This window comes from Peromyscus maniculatus, chromosome 18, assembly GCF_049852395.1.
Source record: "Peromyscus maniculatus bairdii isolate BWxNUB_F1_BW_parent chromosome 18, HU_Pman_BW_mat_3.1, whole genome shotgun sequence".
NCBI lineage: Eukaryota > Metazoa > Chordata > Mammalia > Rodentia > Cricetidae > Peromyscus > Peromyscus maniculatus.
In genome coordinates this window covers 31,208,549-31,228,106 of record NC_134869.1, presented here as the reverse complement: position 1 = coordinate 31,228,106, position 19,558 = coordinate 31,208,549, and the positions used below count along the sequence as shown (strand labels likewise).

General features: G+C 36.6%; 1 protein-coding gene across 18 annotated transcripts in view; it reads right to left on the bottom strand.

The window, feature by feature from the left end:
- Positions 1–19,558, bottom strand: part of Ppfia2 (PPFI scaffold protein A2) — a 465,396-nt gene that overhangs the window by 186,173 nt on the left and 259,665 nt on the right. For all 18 annotated transcript variants that reach the window (XM_076553855.1, XM_076553854.1, XM_076553860.1 and 15 more), the window contains one exon: positions 3,897–3,998. In XM_076553855.1, the coding sequence (XP_076409970.1) occupies positions 3,897–3,998 (102 nt within the window). The remainder of the gene's footprint in view (positions 1–3,896; positions 3,999–19,558) is intronic.

The window sequence follows — 19,558 nt, the reverse complement described above, 5'->3', positions numbered from 1 at the left end:
TAGGAAATCCCTGAAACTTAACACTAGGCCACCCCTCCACCTCCACGTGTATATAAGAGACATGCTCAGAGAAGTGGAGATACCTAGAAGAAACTCTCAAAGGAGAGGATTAACCAACACAGATATCCCAAAGAAATTGAGACCAGCCAATCTGCCCCAGGCTCAACAAAGCTGCCTGGAAAAGACATTCTCCAATCTGTTGATCTGCCTATAAGTTGTGTAATACGTTCCAGGTTTCCAGCTTTTGTGAAATGTCACCGGTGTTGGGGTGAGCTTTTGGTGATGCAATTGTCTTTGAGCTATTTCTACTCCAGTAACTCTTTACCTCTTTCTGTAATAGCCTCAAAAAATTCATTGTTTCCCCAAGTTGGTCTTTGGTGTTACTCTTGATTTGGTCTATTGTCAAATCCCTATCTGGAGTAAGTAGCTCTTTGTTCAGGTTTCCCAATTAACAGTGTCACACAACATATACACATAAACATGTCTTTTTATTTTCAGAGGAATTTTATGAATAAAAATGTTGTTGTCTAATTTTTCTATATTCTTTTTTTTTTTTTTTTTTTTGGTTTTTCGAGACAGGGTTTCTCTGTGAAGCTTTGTGCCTTTCCTGGAGCTCACTTGGTAGCCCAGGCTGGCCTCGAACTCACAGAGATCTGCCTGGCTCTGCCTCCCAAGTGCTGGGATTAAAGGCGTGCGCCACCAACGCCCGGCTTTTCTATATTCTTCTTGGCATAGAAATATTAAGTAACAAAGCTTGTTTGTATGTTTCTATGAATATTCACTATAAATTTTGTAATTTTTAACATTACATAATCATGTATACTATTAGTTTACTTGTATACCTCCATTTAATTACTTACTGAGCAGATGGCTTTAAGAACAAGTTGAACTTTGAAGTCTTTTATTAACTTAATAAAAGACTGAGGACTCAGCATTTCTTATGTGACAAAAATTATTCATGTCTAAAGATTTCAGTTCTGACTGAATAAAAACACTATTTGCTGTACAATCAATAAAATTCATTAGAATTGAATTACAACATTTGAAACAAACCCTATTTGTCATCAACTATTATTTGGAGTCACATAAAAATATGAAAATTTCTGAAACATAGAACCCATGATTACTCAAGAAGCAGATTGTGTACATATTACTTCACTCAGGGGTATGTGGCTTTTAGAGATGGTGAAATTGCTGTGCGGCTATGGTGTGGTAAACATGTAAACATTTAGAAAAACCATCAGCCCTTAATTAATGTTAAGTACTATGTTTGCATTATTACAAGTTTGCATTATTACATTTGTATTATTACAAATGGTATATCATTTACCATTACTGTGGTAAATGATATAATTCACTGTACTATCAGGATGCAGATTACTTTCTGATTTGTTGGTTTGGGTCATAGTCCAAGATCACCAACCTATCTAACAGTTCACATTGTGGATTGACTTTTTGTGTTATTTTTTTCAATTCATAAGTAAATGTTAACTTATTAACATGGAAAGGTCTGAAGGTTTATCAGAACCCTAGATATCAGAACACTCTTTTCTAGTTAAACACACAACTTTTCACAATCAGTACTCTCTAGTTGTGAGAAGGAAGTTTGTGTTGTCTTGCTGCTCTTTCCAATAGCAACGTGTAGCTACTATGTAGTCCATAGTGAGACTATAACACAGCATATAGTAAAATACTATTATATAAATCTATTTGAAATACTGTCATGGGTAACTATATCAATGTATATTTGATATGGCCTTTGATGGGAAGAGGAAGATATGTTTGAATCTTAGACCTGTAATTTTATTTTTGTTTTTGATGAAATCAAGGAGGTCTGTAGTGTTTATGTAACCTAAAAAAGTCATTATATTACCAAGATTTTATATTTCATAGGATTCAGAAATCTGTTTGCTTTAATCTCATGCACAACAAAATCTCAGCATGCTAACTTTTTAAGGAAAATAGAAAAAAAACTTTTGATCACATTTGCTAAGTGTTAGTAGCTATTAATCTTGCTTCTAATCAATGGCTTCATTTTCTGTTGTGGTCAGAAAGAAAGCTTTTTTCCCCCTTCTCTCTCTGATCTTAGAAGGTGTTCCAGGATAGCTCCTCACACCCTTGTGATCCTTTGTAGGTAAATAGCCAAATGCCAAATACACTCGTGCACTCAGGGGGTTTAATATGTTGAAAATCATGTGGCCATTGAAACAAATCCCAATCCTAAAATCAGTCACAATTAAAACAAATGACATATGCCACACAGCAGGGTGTTGACTCTTGGGCAAATGTTTCATCTGAGCCATCACAGATTTTTTGCAAGTCTGTGTGGGTAAAATGTGGATATCTCTCCTAGTGGCCTTATGGATCTGTGCCAGCGGCACAGGCCCTGCATACAGTGTATTACCTTTCGAACCCTGTGGTATTTTACTCTGTGACCTTTGATACACTTGACATGCTTTGTCTTTACTGTGGGGACAAACAAAGTATATTCTTCCCATGATTGTAAAATGGAATAAATGAATGTAGAATGAAAAGGCATAGATAGATGCACCTACGTAGGTAACAAAATGATCTGATGCATTTCTAATGTGAGGGATCTCCGAAAGTGAAACCAAGGATACCTTTGCCTTAATTCTCACGTTTCCTCTACTACTTTCACATTTGTTAGTGCTCCGTTACATCAGAGAATGTTAACTAACCCATTAAAATAACAGGACAGGACAGGACAAATACGACTACGGCAGCAATAGGTAAATTTGCATGGAAATGCAGCACTATTAGAAAAATCAAGAGTGAAAAAAAAAAAAGATAGACAGGGAAAGAATGCAGAATTTTCCAGCACATGATCTGAACTGCCTGCCCTTGCAATGCCCTATTAGAGGCAATCTATGTGACCGGCTCATCAAAATCTTGATGAAAACCAATTCACATGCACAATGCACACTTGTGAATTCTTTTCATCATACAATCAGAACCTGATGAATAAAGACAGAAATGAGTTTGATGGTATAACCCTCATGCACGCAAGTCTAACAAGTCTAACTCTCATGGGGAGGTAGGGGCAATGACTAGGGAGCTGCATTTGCATAACACTGAAAGGCCAAGGCACAAAATAAGTTGGCTACTAATCACATTTTATCTGCAGAGGATTAACCCAGGAAGACTATGGCATCTAATATAATTTCACCTTCTTAATAGTAAAGTTGCATTTATGAAAGTAGTTTCTCCTTTAATTTAGCTACGAGATTACATTAATTTGTAAGTAATATAATTAGTATTTATTCTATGAAATTTAGTAACATTTTTATCTTGGTTTTCAAAAAATACATCTTCTTTGATCTAATTCTGAACTTTATTCTTACATGGTTCATCATCTGACTGACAATGTACAGGAATTTCCAAGAGCAGAATGTAGAAAGTATGTGTTTTATCATACAATAGAATGCCTATTAGAACTATCAGCCTCTAGGAAATCTAATGAAATAAATGTGGTAAGCCTCTTTTAATTGGTAGAGGTTGATCCATAGCTTTTCAACTTCAATTTCTTTTCCTTTATTTTTAGATAAGTTCTTTGCTAGAATGAAATGTGGATAAAATGCAGGCCACTGCAATGTACCAGCCCATCACTTACACTCTTTTTAAAAGACAATGAAATAAAGGCCAGAAGAAATGGGGACATTTTGCTGGGCAACATAGTGATTTAGCAGAGACTATAATTTTGGTTTCCTTTCTTTTTATTTTGGGTATTATACCACATTTCCTTCTTTTCAAAGCAACTGACTGTGAATTGGAATCTGCTCAAAGTACTCCTAAAGTTTTTGCAAGTTTTTAGATGTGTGTACAGATACATGACAGTAGACTATTTATAGACACTCAAAAAGCAGCTTGATACTTACTCTTGTGTTGTTTCTTTCGGCTTTAAGCTCTGAGATCTCTTCTTCCTTCTCTAGAAGTTGCTCCCGGCAAGCATTCAGTTCTTTAGTCAATGCAGCAAATTCCTAGAAGGGAAATAAAAATATTTGAAGATGTATTTGAAAAAAAATCTCAAGTAGGAACAACATAAAAGACATAAAATTTAAATGATTAAAAAATGAGAAAACTCATATAGTTGGCTGGTCAAGGAATACTGCTATCATTTAAGTATCTTGATCTGTGGTTCCAATAAATACTTAACCATGACATGCATGATTTGCATAATATGTTGCTCATATGTATTTATCAAATATATTTCAAAAGTATAGCATTACATTGAACTTAATGTTAGTCTAAATTTTTGCTAAATACTTTGACTAAATTTGTGCTCAAGTTCTATAACCTTAGATTGATTCATTTCATTTATAATAAATAAGGTAGATCACACCACAACACACACTGTTATTTAGAGCTGTAGTGCAAGCATATATTATACAAGTTAATTAACCACCAAATGCTTTTATACTTTTCTTCCGACATTTATCTCCTCCCCTGTTCCAGTATTACTGGTGTTATGAAATGAGCAACATTGTTTTATAAAAATAAGTATCACATTGCATCAAACAGTGTTACAATGGTTGAATTCTTACAAATGCAAAAACTTCAAGCAATTTATATATCATTCATCATCTCATCAATTTTCATGTCCTGGTTAGCACTGTCAAATTGACATAGCCTAGACTTGCCTACAAAAGAAAAGGGATTAATATGTAATTGTTTTTTATAGGTTTGTCTATGAACATATCTTGAGGGATTGTCTTGATTGTCTCAAATGATGTTAGAAGGGTCCCATGGGCAGGTTCTGTATATGAAATTCAATAAGAATAAGCCTATGAGTGAGCCAGAAAGTGACCCAACAAGCAACCCTCCGCCATGGTTTCTACCTTGAGTTCCTGCCTTGACTTTCCCCAGTGAAGGATTGTGACCTGAGAGTTGTAAAATAAACCCTTTACTCCCTTAAGTTGTTTTGGTCACGCTGCTTGTCACAGCGACAGAAAGGAAAGAAGAAATAAACCTCTAACATGGCATGAAAATCTCACTGAGACCTAAAGACATTGGATTATTTCCAACAGGTACATTGCTGAATCTTGCTGTGCACACTGATCCTTTATCTCAAGGATGATTTCACTCTGTTCATTCTTTTTCTTCTGACTCAAGCCTTCTCCTTTGTCTTTCCTTTAATCTTTGTGAAATTTACATACTTCCCAAACTCACAAAACTTTGAGAGGCTTCTACTTCTAAAAATTCCACCTTTATAGACTTTGAGTTTTAAAATTCAGACTATTTAAAATGAGAATCTATCAAAAAATGTGTTTGTTATGAATAGACATTAGGATAACCAATAACCATTTTCACTTTTTTTTGTTTGTTTGTTTCTGGAGTATCTGTTGCAGCTGTTCTGGACCTTGCTCTGTAGATCAGGTTGGCCTTGAACTCATGGAGATCCACCTGGCTCTGCCTCCCGAGAGCTGGGATTACAAGTATATGCCACCACTGCCTGGCTGGGACCACCATTTTAAGCCAGAGGCATTTTACTTTGTTTGCTGTGGATCTGTGCTTGGAGTTAGATGCCATGTGAACTGCCTATAGATTACCTATTTAACTGTATGGGTAGCAAAGTTTGACAGTGATGAATAACCTATTTCAATGTATAAAACCTTAGAATGACCCCTATAATCCCCATACTGCGATTTCTGATTTTTCATTCAGTCCTACCAAGTGTATTATCTCTTCATGTATGCATGCATTCTTCTATCCATCATCCATCTGTACCTCAGTGCATATATCTAAGCGTCCAGTATGTAATGAATACATCTTACATATTATAGTCTATGTTGAATACTGAAGTAGTAAAGGTAACAGGAAAGAGTTATTTCACCTTGCTTATCACAGTGTCCAAAATTAATATTTATTTGCTTGATTTCCATCATTCTCAAAGACTCAGGACCTGTTTGTTGGCAAAGTGTCATAGCAATAATAACATTAGTTAATACCACTGGGTACCGTAAGGTACAGGTAACACTTAAGCCCTCACTTCGGATGACTTACAGGTTGTACCCACTATTGAACATTTAACTTTTCCATATCTCTCTATCTATCCACTTTTTCATATCTATTTCAAACACTACCCTTTCACTAACATATTCATATTTAAGCATCATCTTGTCTTGTTAATGCTCTGTAAATCTTCATCTTATTTCATAGTAACTTCATATGACCACTTAAGACAAGGGTTTTTCATAGCCATAGGGCTTAGTATAATTTCTTGACTACTGAGCGAACAGTAAGCAAACAACACATCTTTGTTGTAAGAATGAGTCATTCATTAACTTTTCTTATAAATTTGAATTTTGTAATGAAGTAATATTTAAAACATTAATTAGCTCTCCATTTTCTGAATAAGAATATTATAATTCCTTTAATATAAAAGAAAAGATAATCATTTGTCTTTGGTGCTGTTGTATTTTTTTTTGTTAACTGACATTTACCTATACAGAAGTGATATTATTGTCAGCTGTATCTTATTTCATATGTGTAAGTGAAGTGTTGATTGTCTGGAAACTTAAAAGATTCAAGAAAGTATTCCGGGAATCTTCTCTGGTCCTGATAGCCTCTACAAGTAGATGTTCATCGTGCCTAAAATTTAGTAGTAGGCCAGAACTCCTGCTAAAGCTCCTTATCATGTAAACGCAGTATTATGTTTGTTGTGGACATGAAGAAGATGAACGTAAATGAGAACCTATGTACTTAAAGAGTGAAGGAGGGATAAACAATAATGGAAATATCTTCTGTTATTTTACACTTTGAGCCTACTGCTCTGGATAATTCCTTCCTTAGATTTAGCATTTCTTAATTGGTAACACCACATTGGCCCTACTCAAGAAGCATACAAATATCCAATATTTTATTCCTCTTTTCTAGTGTATCTAAAACTGTATTATTTAAAAATATTTATACACAATTCCAGAAAGAAAGTCCATGGTAAAATAAATTTGAGAAACACTATATACTATATAATTTGCCATTGGAAATCTATAAATAGTAGTGAAAAATGTTAATGATTGTGAGCCAAACTTTTGTGACCAAGAACTACCAAGAGTGCATAGTTACAAATACAGGAAATTAATAAACTCATAGAAACTCCACGTTAGCACCTTATGTCAGAATCAAAATGCACAGGTCAGATCTTCACGTAGAAAAAGAAGAGTTTGAAATTATAACACGTGAGAGAATATTATTAGAAAGTGAAGTCAATGAAGAATAAATGCTAAAGCTTTGTTCATATTTTGGAAAGTCTAATAAAAGCAGTCCAAAGGAGAAGCTGAACTTTCTCTAAGGGACTGAGATACAAGAAATAGGTCCATTATGGAGGGGGGGGCACACCCAGTTCTCCAGACTATTCATTTTGTTCTCCAACCATAATTTGGCAGTTTCTTACTTTTCCAATAAACAGAATTATTTTTGTTCAGTCTATGTTTATCTTGGAATTTTAAAGAGTGGTCAGAATCTACAAAAGCCAATGCCATAAAATACCCACAAACTGAAAGGGAGTAGTACCATTTATGTCTTGGCATCACTCATGTGTATTATAAACATTCCTTTGAACATTTAATATGCTCTGCACTGTTTTAGGTGCTGCGAAAAAAAATCATTAAAGGAAAAGTCGCTATAGTTGATATGTTTATACCCATTCAGCCATGTATCCCTAGTGATATTTTTAATCTGATTTAAGCTTTTCTAGCACATTCATATCCTTTTTCACACAAAGTCAACTCATGATATAGAGTGTCAGTTTCTTTCCAAACAAAAATAAAGTAACATCTTTCCCATTACCATCTTTAAAAAAAATCGAGGGTGACATTTTTCATATACCAATACAAGTCATGTCATTTCTGTGTGTTACCACTCTTAAGACACGTCTCTGAAATAATACAAAATATAAAGGACTCTACTTCAGTTAATTTGTCTAATTTGTCATCTCTGTGCCTAAGCCTCTACACTTCTCTTAAGCTACTGTTTTACAGTAACTTTATTTGTAAACTAGAAAAACCCTTAAAATCTTTGTATCTATTGTTTATTCGTTGTGGATGCCTTGTTTTTCTGAGAACACAAATGAGAAAGCTTGTACAAAAAAAAATGAAGTAAGTAACTCTAGCCAGATTCTTCTGAAGAGGTGACAGTACCTGCAAGTATCAGCATCAACCTCCCCAGGTCTGTGAGATAGCAGAGAAAGGGTCACCTACCCTGGGTCCTAATGGTGCTATCATCTTGTGTATTTGCATCTGAACTAAGGTGAGCCATAGGAATTCAAAACTTGAATGGCTTGGCTACACATCTCTCACATGATAACCATTAGTCTGATGAGTTCCATACACTTAGGTTTTCTTCTGTTTGTTTTGTTTCTACAGATATTGAGGTGGGGTTTTGAAATGTAAGACATGCTGGGCTCAAGCATATATATTCCTTCCTCAGCCTCTTGAGATTTGAGAATACAGGTATGCATTTTTTTTTGGCCCAGCTCCATAATCAGATTAGTAAATTCAACCAGTTTTTGGTTTTGGTCCCTTCATACTTGGGAAAGTAGACATTTACTCAGCCCTTGTGCCTATTGACAGTCTCTAACATTAGCCTGGGTAGAAGGAAGAGTACATAGACAGATAACACTATAGGTCTTTCTTCTCTTCAACTCAGACCTCTTTCTACTCTGCCCACCATCAGCTGCTGTCAGGCTTCCTCCAACAGATGCAGCAATTCAATCTTTATATATGTTCACCTTGAATCTTATTTTGATACCCAATATGAAATATACATGATGACCTGACCCTGCTACCTTCTTTACTCAATTTCATATGGTCTGTCTACTTGAGATTTAGTTATGGAAGATGAGATTTTGCACACACACACACACACACACACACACACACACACGCACGCACGCACGCACGCACACAAGCATGCACGCACGCACACAAGCATGCACGCACGCACATTCTCATTTACTAAATCTTCAGATGCTTTTATTTAGCAGGCAAGTGTTGGCTTTAAAAAAGCAAGTCAGATACTGCATGCCAAGAAGGAAATTCAACCTTTCTATTTCCAGTCCACAGCACCAGGCAGTCTCCGGAGAAATTTCTGGAACTTTACTCACTCATTTTGATGACAATTTTAGCACTCTACTTTTCAATTAAACCTGCCTTCCCTCTTTGTGTGAGTCACTTAATTAACAAGGCCCACACGGTCTCATTTTTTTCAGCTGTGTATCTGAGTAAATACCAGTTAAAGACCCATGAACACCAAGAAGAGGGACTTAGAAGGAAGAGGGAAAACACACGGTGAGCTGAGAATCAGGTTCACTAAACACTGTCAACAGCCTCCCCCACCACAAAATCAGCACGTTTATACTTTACTCGCCAACCATTGGTGCCAATTGAAAACTAGCTCTCAGGAGAGAACATATCACACAGAATCATGCTGATAAACCACCTAGAAGCAGGTTAGACACATCAACCATTTTAACAGTAATAATTTTTGGAGATTATAATATAATTATATCATTTCCCCTTCCTTTTCTTCTCTCTAAACCCTCCCACATAGTTATCTTTGGTCCTTTAGTCAAATTCATGTCCTCTTTTTTTTCATTCATTGTTGTCACAAATGTGCACTAGTATGTATGTGTATGTGTAAGCATGTGCATGTTTCTGTATGTGCACATGTATGGTTGTGGAACACAGTCCCAATGGATTCATCTACAATAAAAACTCCAGCACTCAGGACTCAGTGATCATTGCAGAAGGAACGACAGAGAGATTATAAGAGCCAGAGGAATAAGGTACTTTGCCGTGAGAATGTGTCTCCTAGGAATGTGAGAAGCTACACAACAACCATCTAAAAATATTTTAAAATGACTTCCTTCAGACTATGCCATCCCCATTTACTATATTTTGGTGTTTCTTCTTGAAAAAAATGACTGCTCTTCAAGCAATTGGCTCTGTCTAGAATATTAAGTAGAAAGTTCTCATTTTTAATCTGTGTTACTTTGGATATGACAGCACATAAATTTACATGCTTAAACGTAAGTATATCTTTGTACAAACCAGAAAATATATTTTCTAGAACAGATTGATAATGATAACAGAAGCATTGTATTAAAAAGATGAGAGCAATACAAAAGAATTACTATGTCCTTAAAATTGCTAAAAATTGAAAAGTCTTGAAATATTCAGTTTATAAATGTTTAATGGCAATGATGAGTTTTCCTTACAGAAATTGATGCTTTGATATTACACCATTATATGTAATGTATACATATATGGAGTTTGCTTTACTGTTATGTAATAAAAGGTAGTACTAATGACCTCTGTTTCTATAATTGCCTCCTAGACTAAGTTAGGCCCAGGGAAGCTGTCATCCAAAATTACTGTATAAACAGCTATGTCTCATGGTCAGCTCTGGGCAAGATAGCTTGAAGGAAAACTCACTTGCATAAATAATGCAATTTGACAGGCACAATCAGACTCAGGATTTTAACCAAACTCTATAAACAAGGCTTCCCAAATTAAAATGAAAGATATTTCAACTCTGTGCAAATTCTATTCTGTGCCTTTTGATTATTTTTACATATCCTAGCTACAGAAGTTTTCGCCTTCTTCCTAAAACTGCATAATGGATTATTCAACACACCACAGTGATCTGGGGGCTGGAACAGAATCCTGTGCCCAACATAGCAAGCCACAAAAGACTTCTTTTTTTTTTTTTTAATGTCAGCTATGTACACGAGTACTTGCTAAACTTCTGTTTTCAAAACCTTCCAATCAAGGCGACTAGACTCTTGTAAAATATGGATGTTTGTTGAAATCAAACACTGCTGCTGTCAGGCAGCCTCGGGCTGTTTAATCATCTCGCCATGTTTCTATCATGAGTCATTCACTGTCCTCCTACTGAAATTTGTCTTGAATCCTACTTGCACATAGCTCTGTAAGCTATAATTTGTCAATCAGTGGCTCTTATATTCAGATACATAGGCAGACACCCCAGGTGCCTAATGTTCTGTAACTTGTTGAATCATAGAGGGTAGACAATTGATGTAGATTGGTTGGAAACACACTTATAGAAAAAAAATAGGGTTTTATTTATTTATTTATTGGTTTTAATTTTGTAAGTCAAATCATCTCCCTGGCTGGCATCTTTCTGGGAGCCCTTTGTGGTTTTGCCTTTATCAGCTTGTTTGGAATTTTTCTGCATGTGTGGACCATGGCCCTCTCAGAAGATTTGGGTGCTTCTGGCCTAATGGTTATCTTTTATGGTGAGAGAAGTTGATGTACAGGTTGCTGGGGAAGGAAATGCATCAGTGGTATTATCCAGTTCAGGACCCTGTATGCTACAATATACACCTACTAGCCAAGATGTACTCACTAGTGCAGTAGTACAGTGACTGGGCAGGGTATTGAGTCCATTCTGACTGCGTGTAAGGCTTAATTCAGATGAAGGAATTTGTGATTTGTGGTGATATTGTGTTCTCCAGTATATTGTGCACCTTAGTAAACTAATCTGGGGTCAGAGAACAGAACAGCCACTAGATATAGAGGCCAGAAAATGGTGGCACACATACCTTTAATCCTAGCATTCAGAAGGCAGGGATCTGTCTGGATCTTTGTAAGTTCAAAGCCACACTGGAAACAGCCAGGCATGGTGACACATACCTTTAATCCCAGGAAGTGATGTCAGGAAACAGAAAGGTATATAAGGTGTGAGGACCAGGAACTAGAGCCTGGTTAAGCTTTTAGGCTTTTAGCAGCAGTTCATCTGAGATTCATTCCAGATGAGAACTCAGAGGCTTCCAGTTTTAGGAAACAGGATCGGCTGAGAAGTTGGCAAGGTGAGGTTAGCTGTGGCCTGTTCTGTCTCTCTGATCTTTCATCATTCACCCCAAAACAGACTCTGGGTTTGTTTTTATTAATAAGACCTTCTAACAATTCATGCTACAGTGATTAACCCTATAACTCTGGTTAAAAGCTTTTACCTAGGGAGGTCATAGGACCTTTGCAATTCAACTTTGCTACCTAGTCATGTTGTCACATTACCTTTTAAATATTTATGTTTCTATTCATAAACCCTGGCTGCTCCCAGACTTGGTCAATGTGAGGTAGTCAATGTCAAAACACTAAGGCTAAGAGACTTAATATGCAGTGCTAAATGAGTTGTATTTCTCACCATAGCCCCAGGTCACTTACTATCAAAGATCAAGGAATGTTTCAGAAGAGGAGGCACAACAAGTGTAAGGCCTTGAGGATGAAATGCAAACTTCTGGCCCTGACATAGCCATCACATTCATGAACTGACAGCAGCTGTGGTTATCTAACGAGATCAATCCATCCAAAGTCAGGCATGGATGGGTGTAGCTTGATTTTTCCTGCCTTGCCCACACTCAGGACAAATCTTTGTCACCCGCCAGTCCCATAGCCGCTCAGACCCAACCAAGTAAACACAGAGACTTATATTGCTTACAAACTGTATGGCTGTGGCAGGCTTCTTGCTAACTGTTCTTAGAGCTTAAATTAATCCATTTCTATACATCTATACCTTGCCACATGGCTGGTGGCTTACCGGCATCTTCACATGCTGCTGGTCATGGCAGCAGCTGGCAGTGTCTCTCTGCCTCAGCTTTCTGCTTCCCAGAATTCTCCTCTCTCCTTGTCCCACCTACTTCCTGCCTGGCCACTAGCCAATCGGTGTTTTATTTATTGACCAATCAGAGCAATTTGACATACAGACCATCCCACAGCACTTCCCCTTTTCTTTTTTTAAAAAGGAAGGTTTTAACTTTTACACATCTCCAAAGCCAGCTTGGTATATTTGGGAATCTGGGCGTAGATTCTCTTACTACTTCCTGCTGGAGGGGGGCGCTGTATCTTATGGGGACACAAAGAAAATTTTAGGATCATGGAGTAGTCCGTGAGGCTGTATTGTCTGAGCCAGTTGCCTTGAAATGATTCTGGATATTGGATCATCTGGGCCATGGTGTCATCAGAGACCTTTCAGGTAGTCTTGGCTGGTCAAACCTGATGTATCTTAATCTGGAACAAATCCATAGCCTCTGGCTTTCTGTAGAAACAAAAGCAGAGCCTTCTTTCCAAAGCAACATATCCTTACATCCAAATTTTGAAGTCAAGTTACCTTTAAAATATACATTTTGGCATAACTCAACAGCTTTTACAATCAAATGTTTTTCTTCAGTTACAAATATCAAAGAGAACATAATCCAGATTCTCTGTGTGGTAGCCATCTTTATGTGGCTTATTTTTTTATATTACATTGAGCCTATTGCTTTAAACTGCAGCCTTTTAAGCTGAAACGGTGCTGTGGCTGCTGGCTCCACCCACTTCAGCTTCCCAATATGGCGTTGGTAAGTTTTCTGCCAGCTCTGGGAGCCATCCTGGGTCTATGCTTTTATCCAAGCAGTGTGTAACCCAGAAACCTCTTTTTTTTTTTTTTTTTTGTACTAGCAAAGGCTAAATCCACCATGCAGCTTAATGTGCCACTTGCAGAGGCCTCATTTCCGCCATACTGCAGGTCAAGCGCACACGCTAGGAACCTGCCAGTAGCTCAAACCAGCAGCTGCCACTCATTTGAGAGAGACAATTAGGAAGCTGTTTTTAGCTCCATTTTAGAATCTTTTCTCAGGTTTTAGGTAGAAACTCTTGCCAACACGTTGGGCGCCATTTGTAGCTAGAGTTTTCCTGCCTTGCCCACACTAAGGACAAATCTTTGTCACCCGCCAGTCCCATAGCTGCTCAGACCCAACCAAGTAAACACAGAGACTTATTTTGCTTACAAACTGTATGGCTGTGGCAGGCTTCTTGCTAACTGTTCTTAGAGCTTAAATTAATCCATTTCTATACATCTATACCTTGCCACATGGCTGGTGGCTTACCGGCATCTTCACATGCTGCTGGTCATGGCAGCAGCTGGCAGTGTCTCTCTGCCTCAGCCTTCTGCTTCCCAGAATTCTCCTCTCTCCTTGTCCCACCTACTTCCTGCCTGGCCACTGGCCAATCAGTGTTTTATTTATTGACCAATCAGAGCAATTTGACATACAGACCATCCCACAGCAGATGAGGGAGATGCTCATATCCATTACTAGGGAGATATTGGCAACTGATAACTGCTGGGGGGAAAGAAAATCATTCTTATAGTTAAAAATAAGTATGTGACAGTACTGAAATTGGGAAGTAGACACAGAGTCCCATTACTAACCATGAGCTATTTGTAAGGGATAACCACCAGGGAAGGGCAATTAATTTTCTTCAGTGGAGTGATACTGGGTGTATCAACCACACTCCAGGACAGGCCGAATGTCCAGGAGTAGCTTGCCAACACAAAATAGAGTTTTTATTTTGTTTTGGCATTGCTTTTGTCTTATTTGGTTTTTGTTTGTTCTGACTTTTGCTTTTTTGTTTTCTTTTTTATAGATATAAAGAGAGGGGCAGGGAGAAAGAACACAGATTTGGGTCAGAAGGTAGACAGGGAAAATTTGAGAGAAGTTGGAGGAGGGGAAATATGATTAAAATAGATTGCATGAAAAGAAATTTTAAAAAGAAACCATATACATAAAAAGAAGATGGAAAAGTAAAAAACAAAAATGGCCAGTGTTAGATTTCCCATGTTCCACAGTAGATAGTTCACACCCATCCATCCATACATAGAAAGCATTAATGGAGTTAATGAGTTACCAAAAAAAAAAAAAAAAGATGACATGAAGTTAGGAGGGGCCATATTAGGGGATGACTAGTGTCGGGAGTTGGACCAGGAGAAGAAGATATAGATATGATCACATTTCATTATATACATGTATGAAATTCTCAAGAAAAATTTTAATTTTACAATGTATTATTACAAGTTATGTATTTTCTTTAAACTTCAAAAGAACATTCACTTGGAACTTCCCAACTATCATAAGTTTTAGGCAGTGCACTACCTGGATATTGTTGGTAAAGTAGCCTTCTGTTCTGCATCTCATGGAAATCACAGAACATGATGCAAATATCACAGATTGCAGAGTGATACAGGATCAGAATTTGGCTAAGAGCGGTGAGTTGATTCCTTGGGTAACACAGATAAAATTGTCTTCATGGTGAAATATTTTAAATAGGGATGGAATAATCTCTACAAATGTGATTCCTGAAAGCTCTGGATAAAGTAGTTGTCCAGTAAATGGTAGAGAGCAATGGTTCTCAACTAGAGTTCACAACCTCTTTGGGGGGGTCACAGATAAGATATTTACATTATTAATCATAACAGTAGCAAAATTATAGTTATGAATTAGCAATGAAATAATGGTTGAGGGTCACCACTACATGAAGAACTGTATTAAAGGGTTACAGTATTAGGAAGGTTGAGAACCACTGGTGTAGACTCAAGCTACTTTTTACCCATACAGGGCTATTCTACATACATTTTTTTATTTCTTAAATGGCCCAGTTCTACATATTAGGAAAATACATTACTTCATTATATACTGCAGAGCACACAACACTAAGCACTTTTTTTCCATTGGTGGTACTGTAAAAGAACTTGAGACTCATATTTGGGGCTGATTTACACAAACCCATTGTTGCTCACTGTTCTCTTGCTTTAAGATGTCCTAATGTTGGTCCTAATTACAAAGCACAGGTCACAGGACTATCTTTAAGAGAAGAGGAAGGCTATCTGTACCATTAGCTGACTAGTAATGGAAATAAGACCTTATCATGTCAAAGTAAAAATACTTGGTATATTTGTCCAAGAGAAAATGTCTCATACCTTTTGCTTCTTTTTACTTAGCAAATTTATTTCTATAAAAAAATATTGTGGACTAAAATATCAAAAGTGACCTACAAGATTAATGCCCACAAAGATGTAAAGTCATGAAACAATTTTTCATGTATCACAAAACTGCTGTTACTTTTATTTTCATTTATTGTTTTGAGATAGGGTCTCACTACGTAGCTCTTGCTGACTTGGAACTTGCTATGTAGATCAAGGATATCCTTGAACATACAGAGATCTTCCTCTCTCTGTCTCCCTAGTGCTGGGGTTAAAAGTGTATATTCCCACAACCAGCACAAAACATCTCACACTTTTTACCATTGTGTTCTGTCTACATTTCTCTTCAAGAGATCGTACAAGTCATCAATTGGTATCTGGTTGTTAAATGAAATGATAGCATAAAGCATATTGGAAGAATTTTCAGTGACTCCAGATGTTTGTTTGTACAACTATTGCTTAAGGGACCCCATCTACCTTCTATGCTAGCTAAGAGTGAGGGATTCTTGAGACAGGTAAGCAGAACACAGCTCATTGAAGGGAATGCCATACTTAGTCTCAGGCTCTAAGTTTGAGAGCTTCCTTTTTTTCCTAACCCTTTCATGATGTATATGGAAAGACACAAACACAGGGACTTAGAATCATGATAGAGTTACTGACTCCAAATATACTATCCCTTTTACCTACTTCACCTCCTCTCCAATTTTCCTCAAACCCATCTAGGCATGTTCTGGTTATATCAATCATATGAAAGAGGAGAGAGGAAGCACCTCAGAGACAATTTCTCACAGAGGAACCAAGTTTTCTAGCTTTATAATCAATTAGTGTTATGTATTTGATCCCAATTCATATGGATAGAAGGGAAAAGAAGCTGTCTTTTACCTATGGCAACGTGCAAAAGCCATAACAAATTGTATGCTTAAATTATTCAGAAATTTTTAAAAATGTAATCTTTTAGATGCATTAGTAAAATTTTCCAGGCCCAGTAAGCACTGTTGCTAACCCATGTCAAGGCTGAATCTTTGCCAACTAAATAGTCCTTTGGCAGGAAAAGCCAGGTTTCCACAGCTCTGACAGTGTGAAGCAGGAGGCAAGCTTAACAAGATGTTGTGTATTAATTTGAAAGGCTTATCATCTGGTTAGATAATACCTGCTGTGGAAGACACACAAAATAGTATTCAAGATGAATATTTCAAAATCCCAACAAAGCTCTAACTAAGCCAAACAAAATCGAAACATATCTCTCTAGCAATCAAGAGAATTACATAACTCACAATGTTTGGACTGGGACACTGTTGGCTGTTGACTGAGCTAAAATGTTGGAGTGGGTCCTGTTGAAGTTGTAAGGCTTTATGAAAACGTTGTCCTGCCATTGGGAATTTTACTGAATGCATTAGAGGATGTTCAGAGCTTAATACTTGGTGCCCTGCACTCTGTGTGTTGTAATTACTTCATGTGTTGTAATAACATGTAGAATTCCCCAAAGAAAAAGACATGGTAACAGCATTAAATAACAGAGAATAACCAAGTGCAGAAAAGGAAGCTGAATGGTTTTTTCTAAGTATTCTTTCTCTGCAAGAAAACCAAGTGTAACCAAGGAGTGGAACTGTCTAGGACCAGAAGTACACAGAGGTGTATGAGTGGTCTGCACTTATTACAGCACTATACTTCTGGGTCACAAAACACTCAAAGCAATGTGTTCTGATTGCATGTGCACCCAAAATAATCTTAAAATTGTTTAATTTTCTATGACTTGTCTTTTTCGGACCATTTTAAATAAAATTTCTGCTTGGCAATTCTATTCCTCACATCAAAGCAAAAAAAAAAAAAAAAAAGAAAGAAAGAAAAAGAAAAAAAGAAAGAAAATACGCATTTTGGTCTTTTCATTGTCTCCACAGAATGTTCCTGGAAGCTTAGCATCACACAATCGCATAAATTATATCTGACAGTATAATATGTACAACAGTGTAAAATTACGATCAATAAAAAGAAATGACAGTTCAGTGTGATAAATATAGTGATAGGGCTGTATGCAAAGTGTTCTGAGGCCATAGGCACTGTCAAGCTCTACCCTGCGGGCTTGTGTTTGTGTGGAGGAAGTAGAAAAAAAAAAGAAATGATTTGTAGTTAGTGGAGCAAAATATAGCCCCAAACATAATAAAACTATTAAAACCATAGGTTAAAAGATACAGATTCATCTTAGATTAAGCAATGATTTCTTAGATATGACATCAAAAGTACATACAACTTAAGAGCAAATAGAAGACTGATCACTACCAGAACATCCTGAACTGTATTTCCCAATTTTCTCATGTCCCAATTCTTATGTGCTTACTATTTGGAGACAAGGTTCTTCAAAATTGGTGTATTTAAATGAGTTCATGAGAATGGATCTCTCATAACGGGGTCACTTTCCATATAAGAAAGTTTTCTAGTAAGAAAAGACACCATATCACCTCCTTTGCTAGGAAAGGACATGATAAAAAAGGCCACCATCTGGAAAAACAAAGGAGGTTCTCACCAGAACATGGTACCTTATACAGGCTTCTAGATTCCAGAGTCCTCAGAACTGAATCCCTGTTGTATAAGACAACCAATGTATTATATGGTATATGTGGTATTTTTGTCATGACAACTCAAGGTTATGTACTATTAAAAACTTACATTTGAAGTTAAATAAAAAAAGTCAAAGATGACCCATAGAATAAGAACAAATAGTTGAACAGTCGAACATCTGAAAAGGAGTATGGTTCCACAAAATCAACGACTCATTGCAATCTTATAATAAAAAGAACAAATTACCCAACTTAAAAGCAAATGGTCTAACTGGTCAACTTTTCAAAGACAGACAAATAAGAATTGGAGGAACATAAAGGAAAGCTCAGTGAGAGACAACTTCACAACCACGAGAATGGCTACAATAAAAAAACATGAATAAGAAGTGATAACAAGGCATAAAAACATGGATAAGAAATGTTAACAAGGACGTGGAGAAAACTCAAACACTGACCATGAAAATATGAATTGTTAGGCTCTTTGAAAACAATCTAGCACTTTTGCAAATTGGAAAACACAGAACTATCATGTGACTCAGTAATTTCACTTCTAGGTACACAGCCAAGAAACAAACAAAAAGCAAACAAACAAACAAAAACAAATGTCTGCACAAAAGCTTATAGAGGAATAGATCTTCCTTGAAGCACTGGTAGTTTATTTTACTTAAGAAAAGGTCTAAGTACACTTTCAGGCTGCTCTTCAACTCATTATATAGCCCTGACTGACTCCAAGATCATGATCTTCCAGCCTCTGGTTCCTGAGTTTCAGGATTACTGGTATGAACAACAACAACCAAACCCAGTTAAACAGCAGAGTCAAACCTAGTGTCCAACAACAACAACAAAAAAGTTGATTTAAACAATGTTTCAGAACATTTTCAAAATTTATGTACCATGATAATAGTAATCGTATGTCTAACAACTAAAAATGTAAATTACCCAATAACTATTATATGTAGGCATTATATTGTACAAAAGATCTATGGAATTTATTTCATTGAATAACAGTAATTTTATGCCTAAAAACAAGCTTGTAATGATAAAGTGATCATGGGAGTGAATATATTTCTGCAAATTTTTGTTTTATATCATTTTGGATTCTTACTGCAAAGTAGGATTGCTAGATATTATGGCATTTCTACTTTTAACACTTCAACTAATGTCAAAATGTTTTCCATAACAGTTGCACCATTTTACATTACCAGCAATCTTGCCTTTGCACTCCTTTA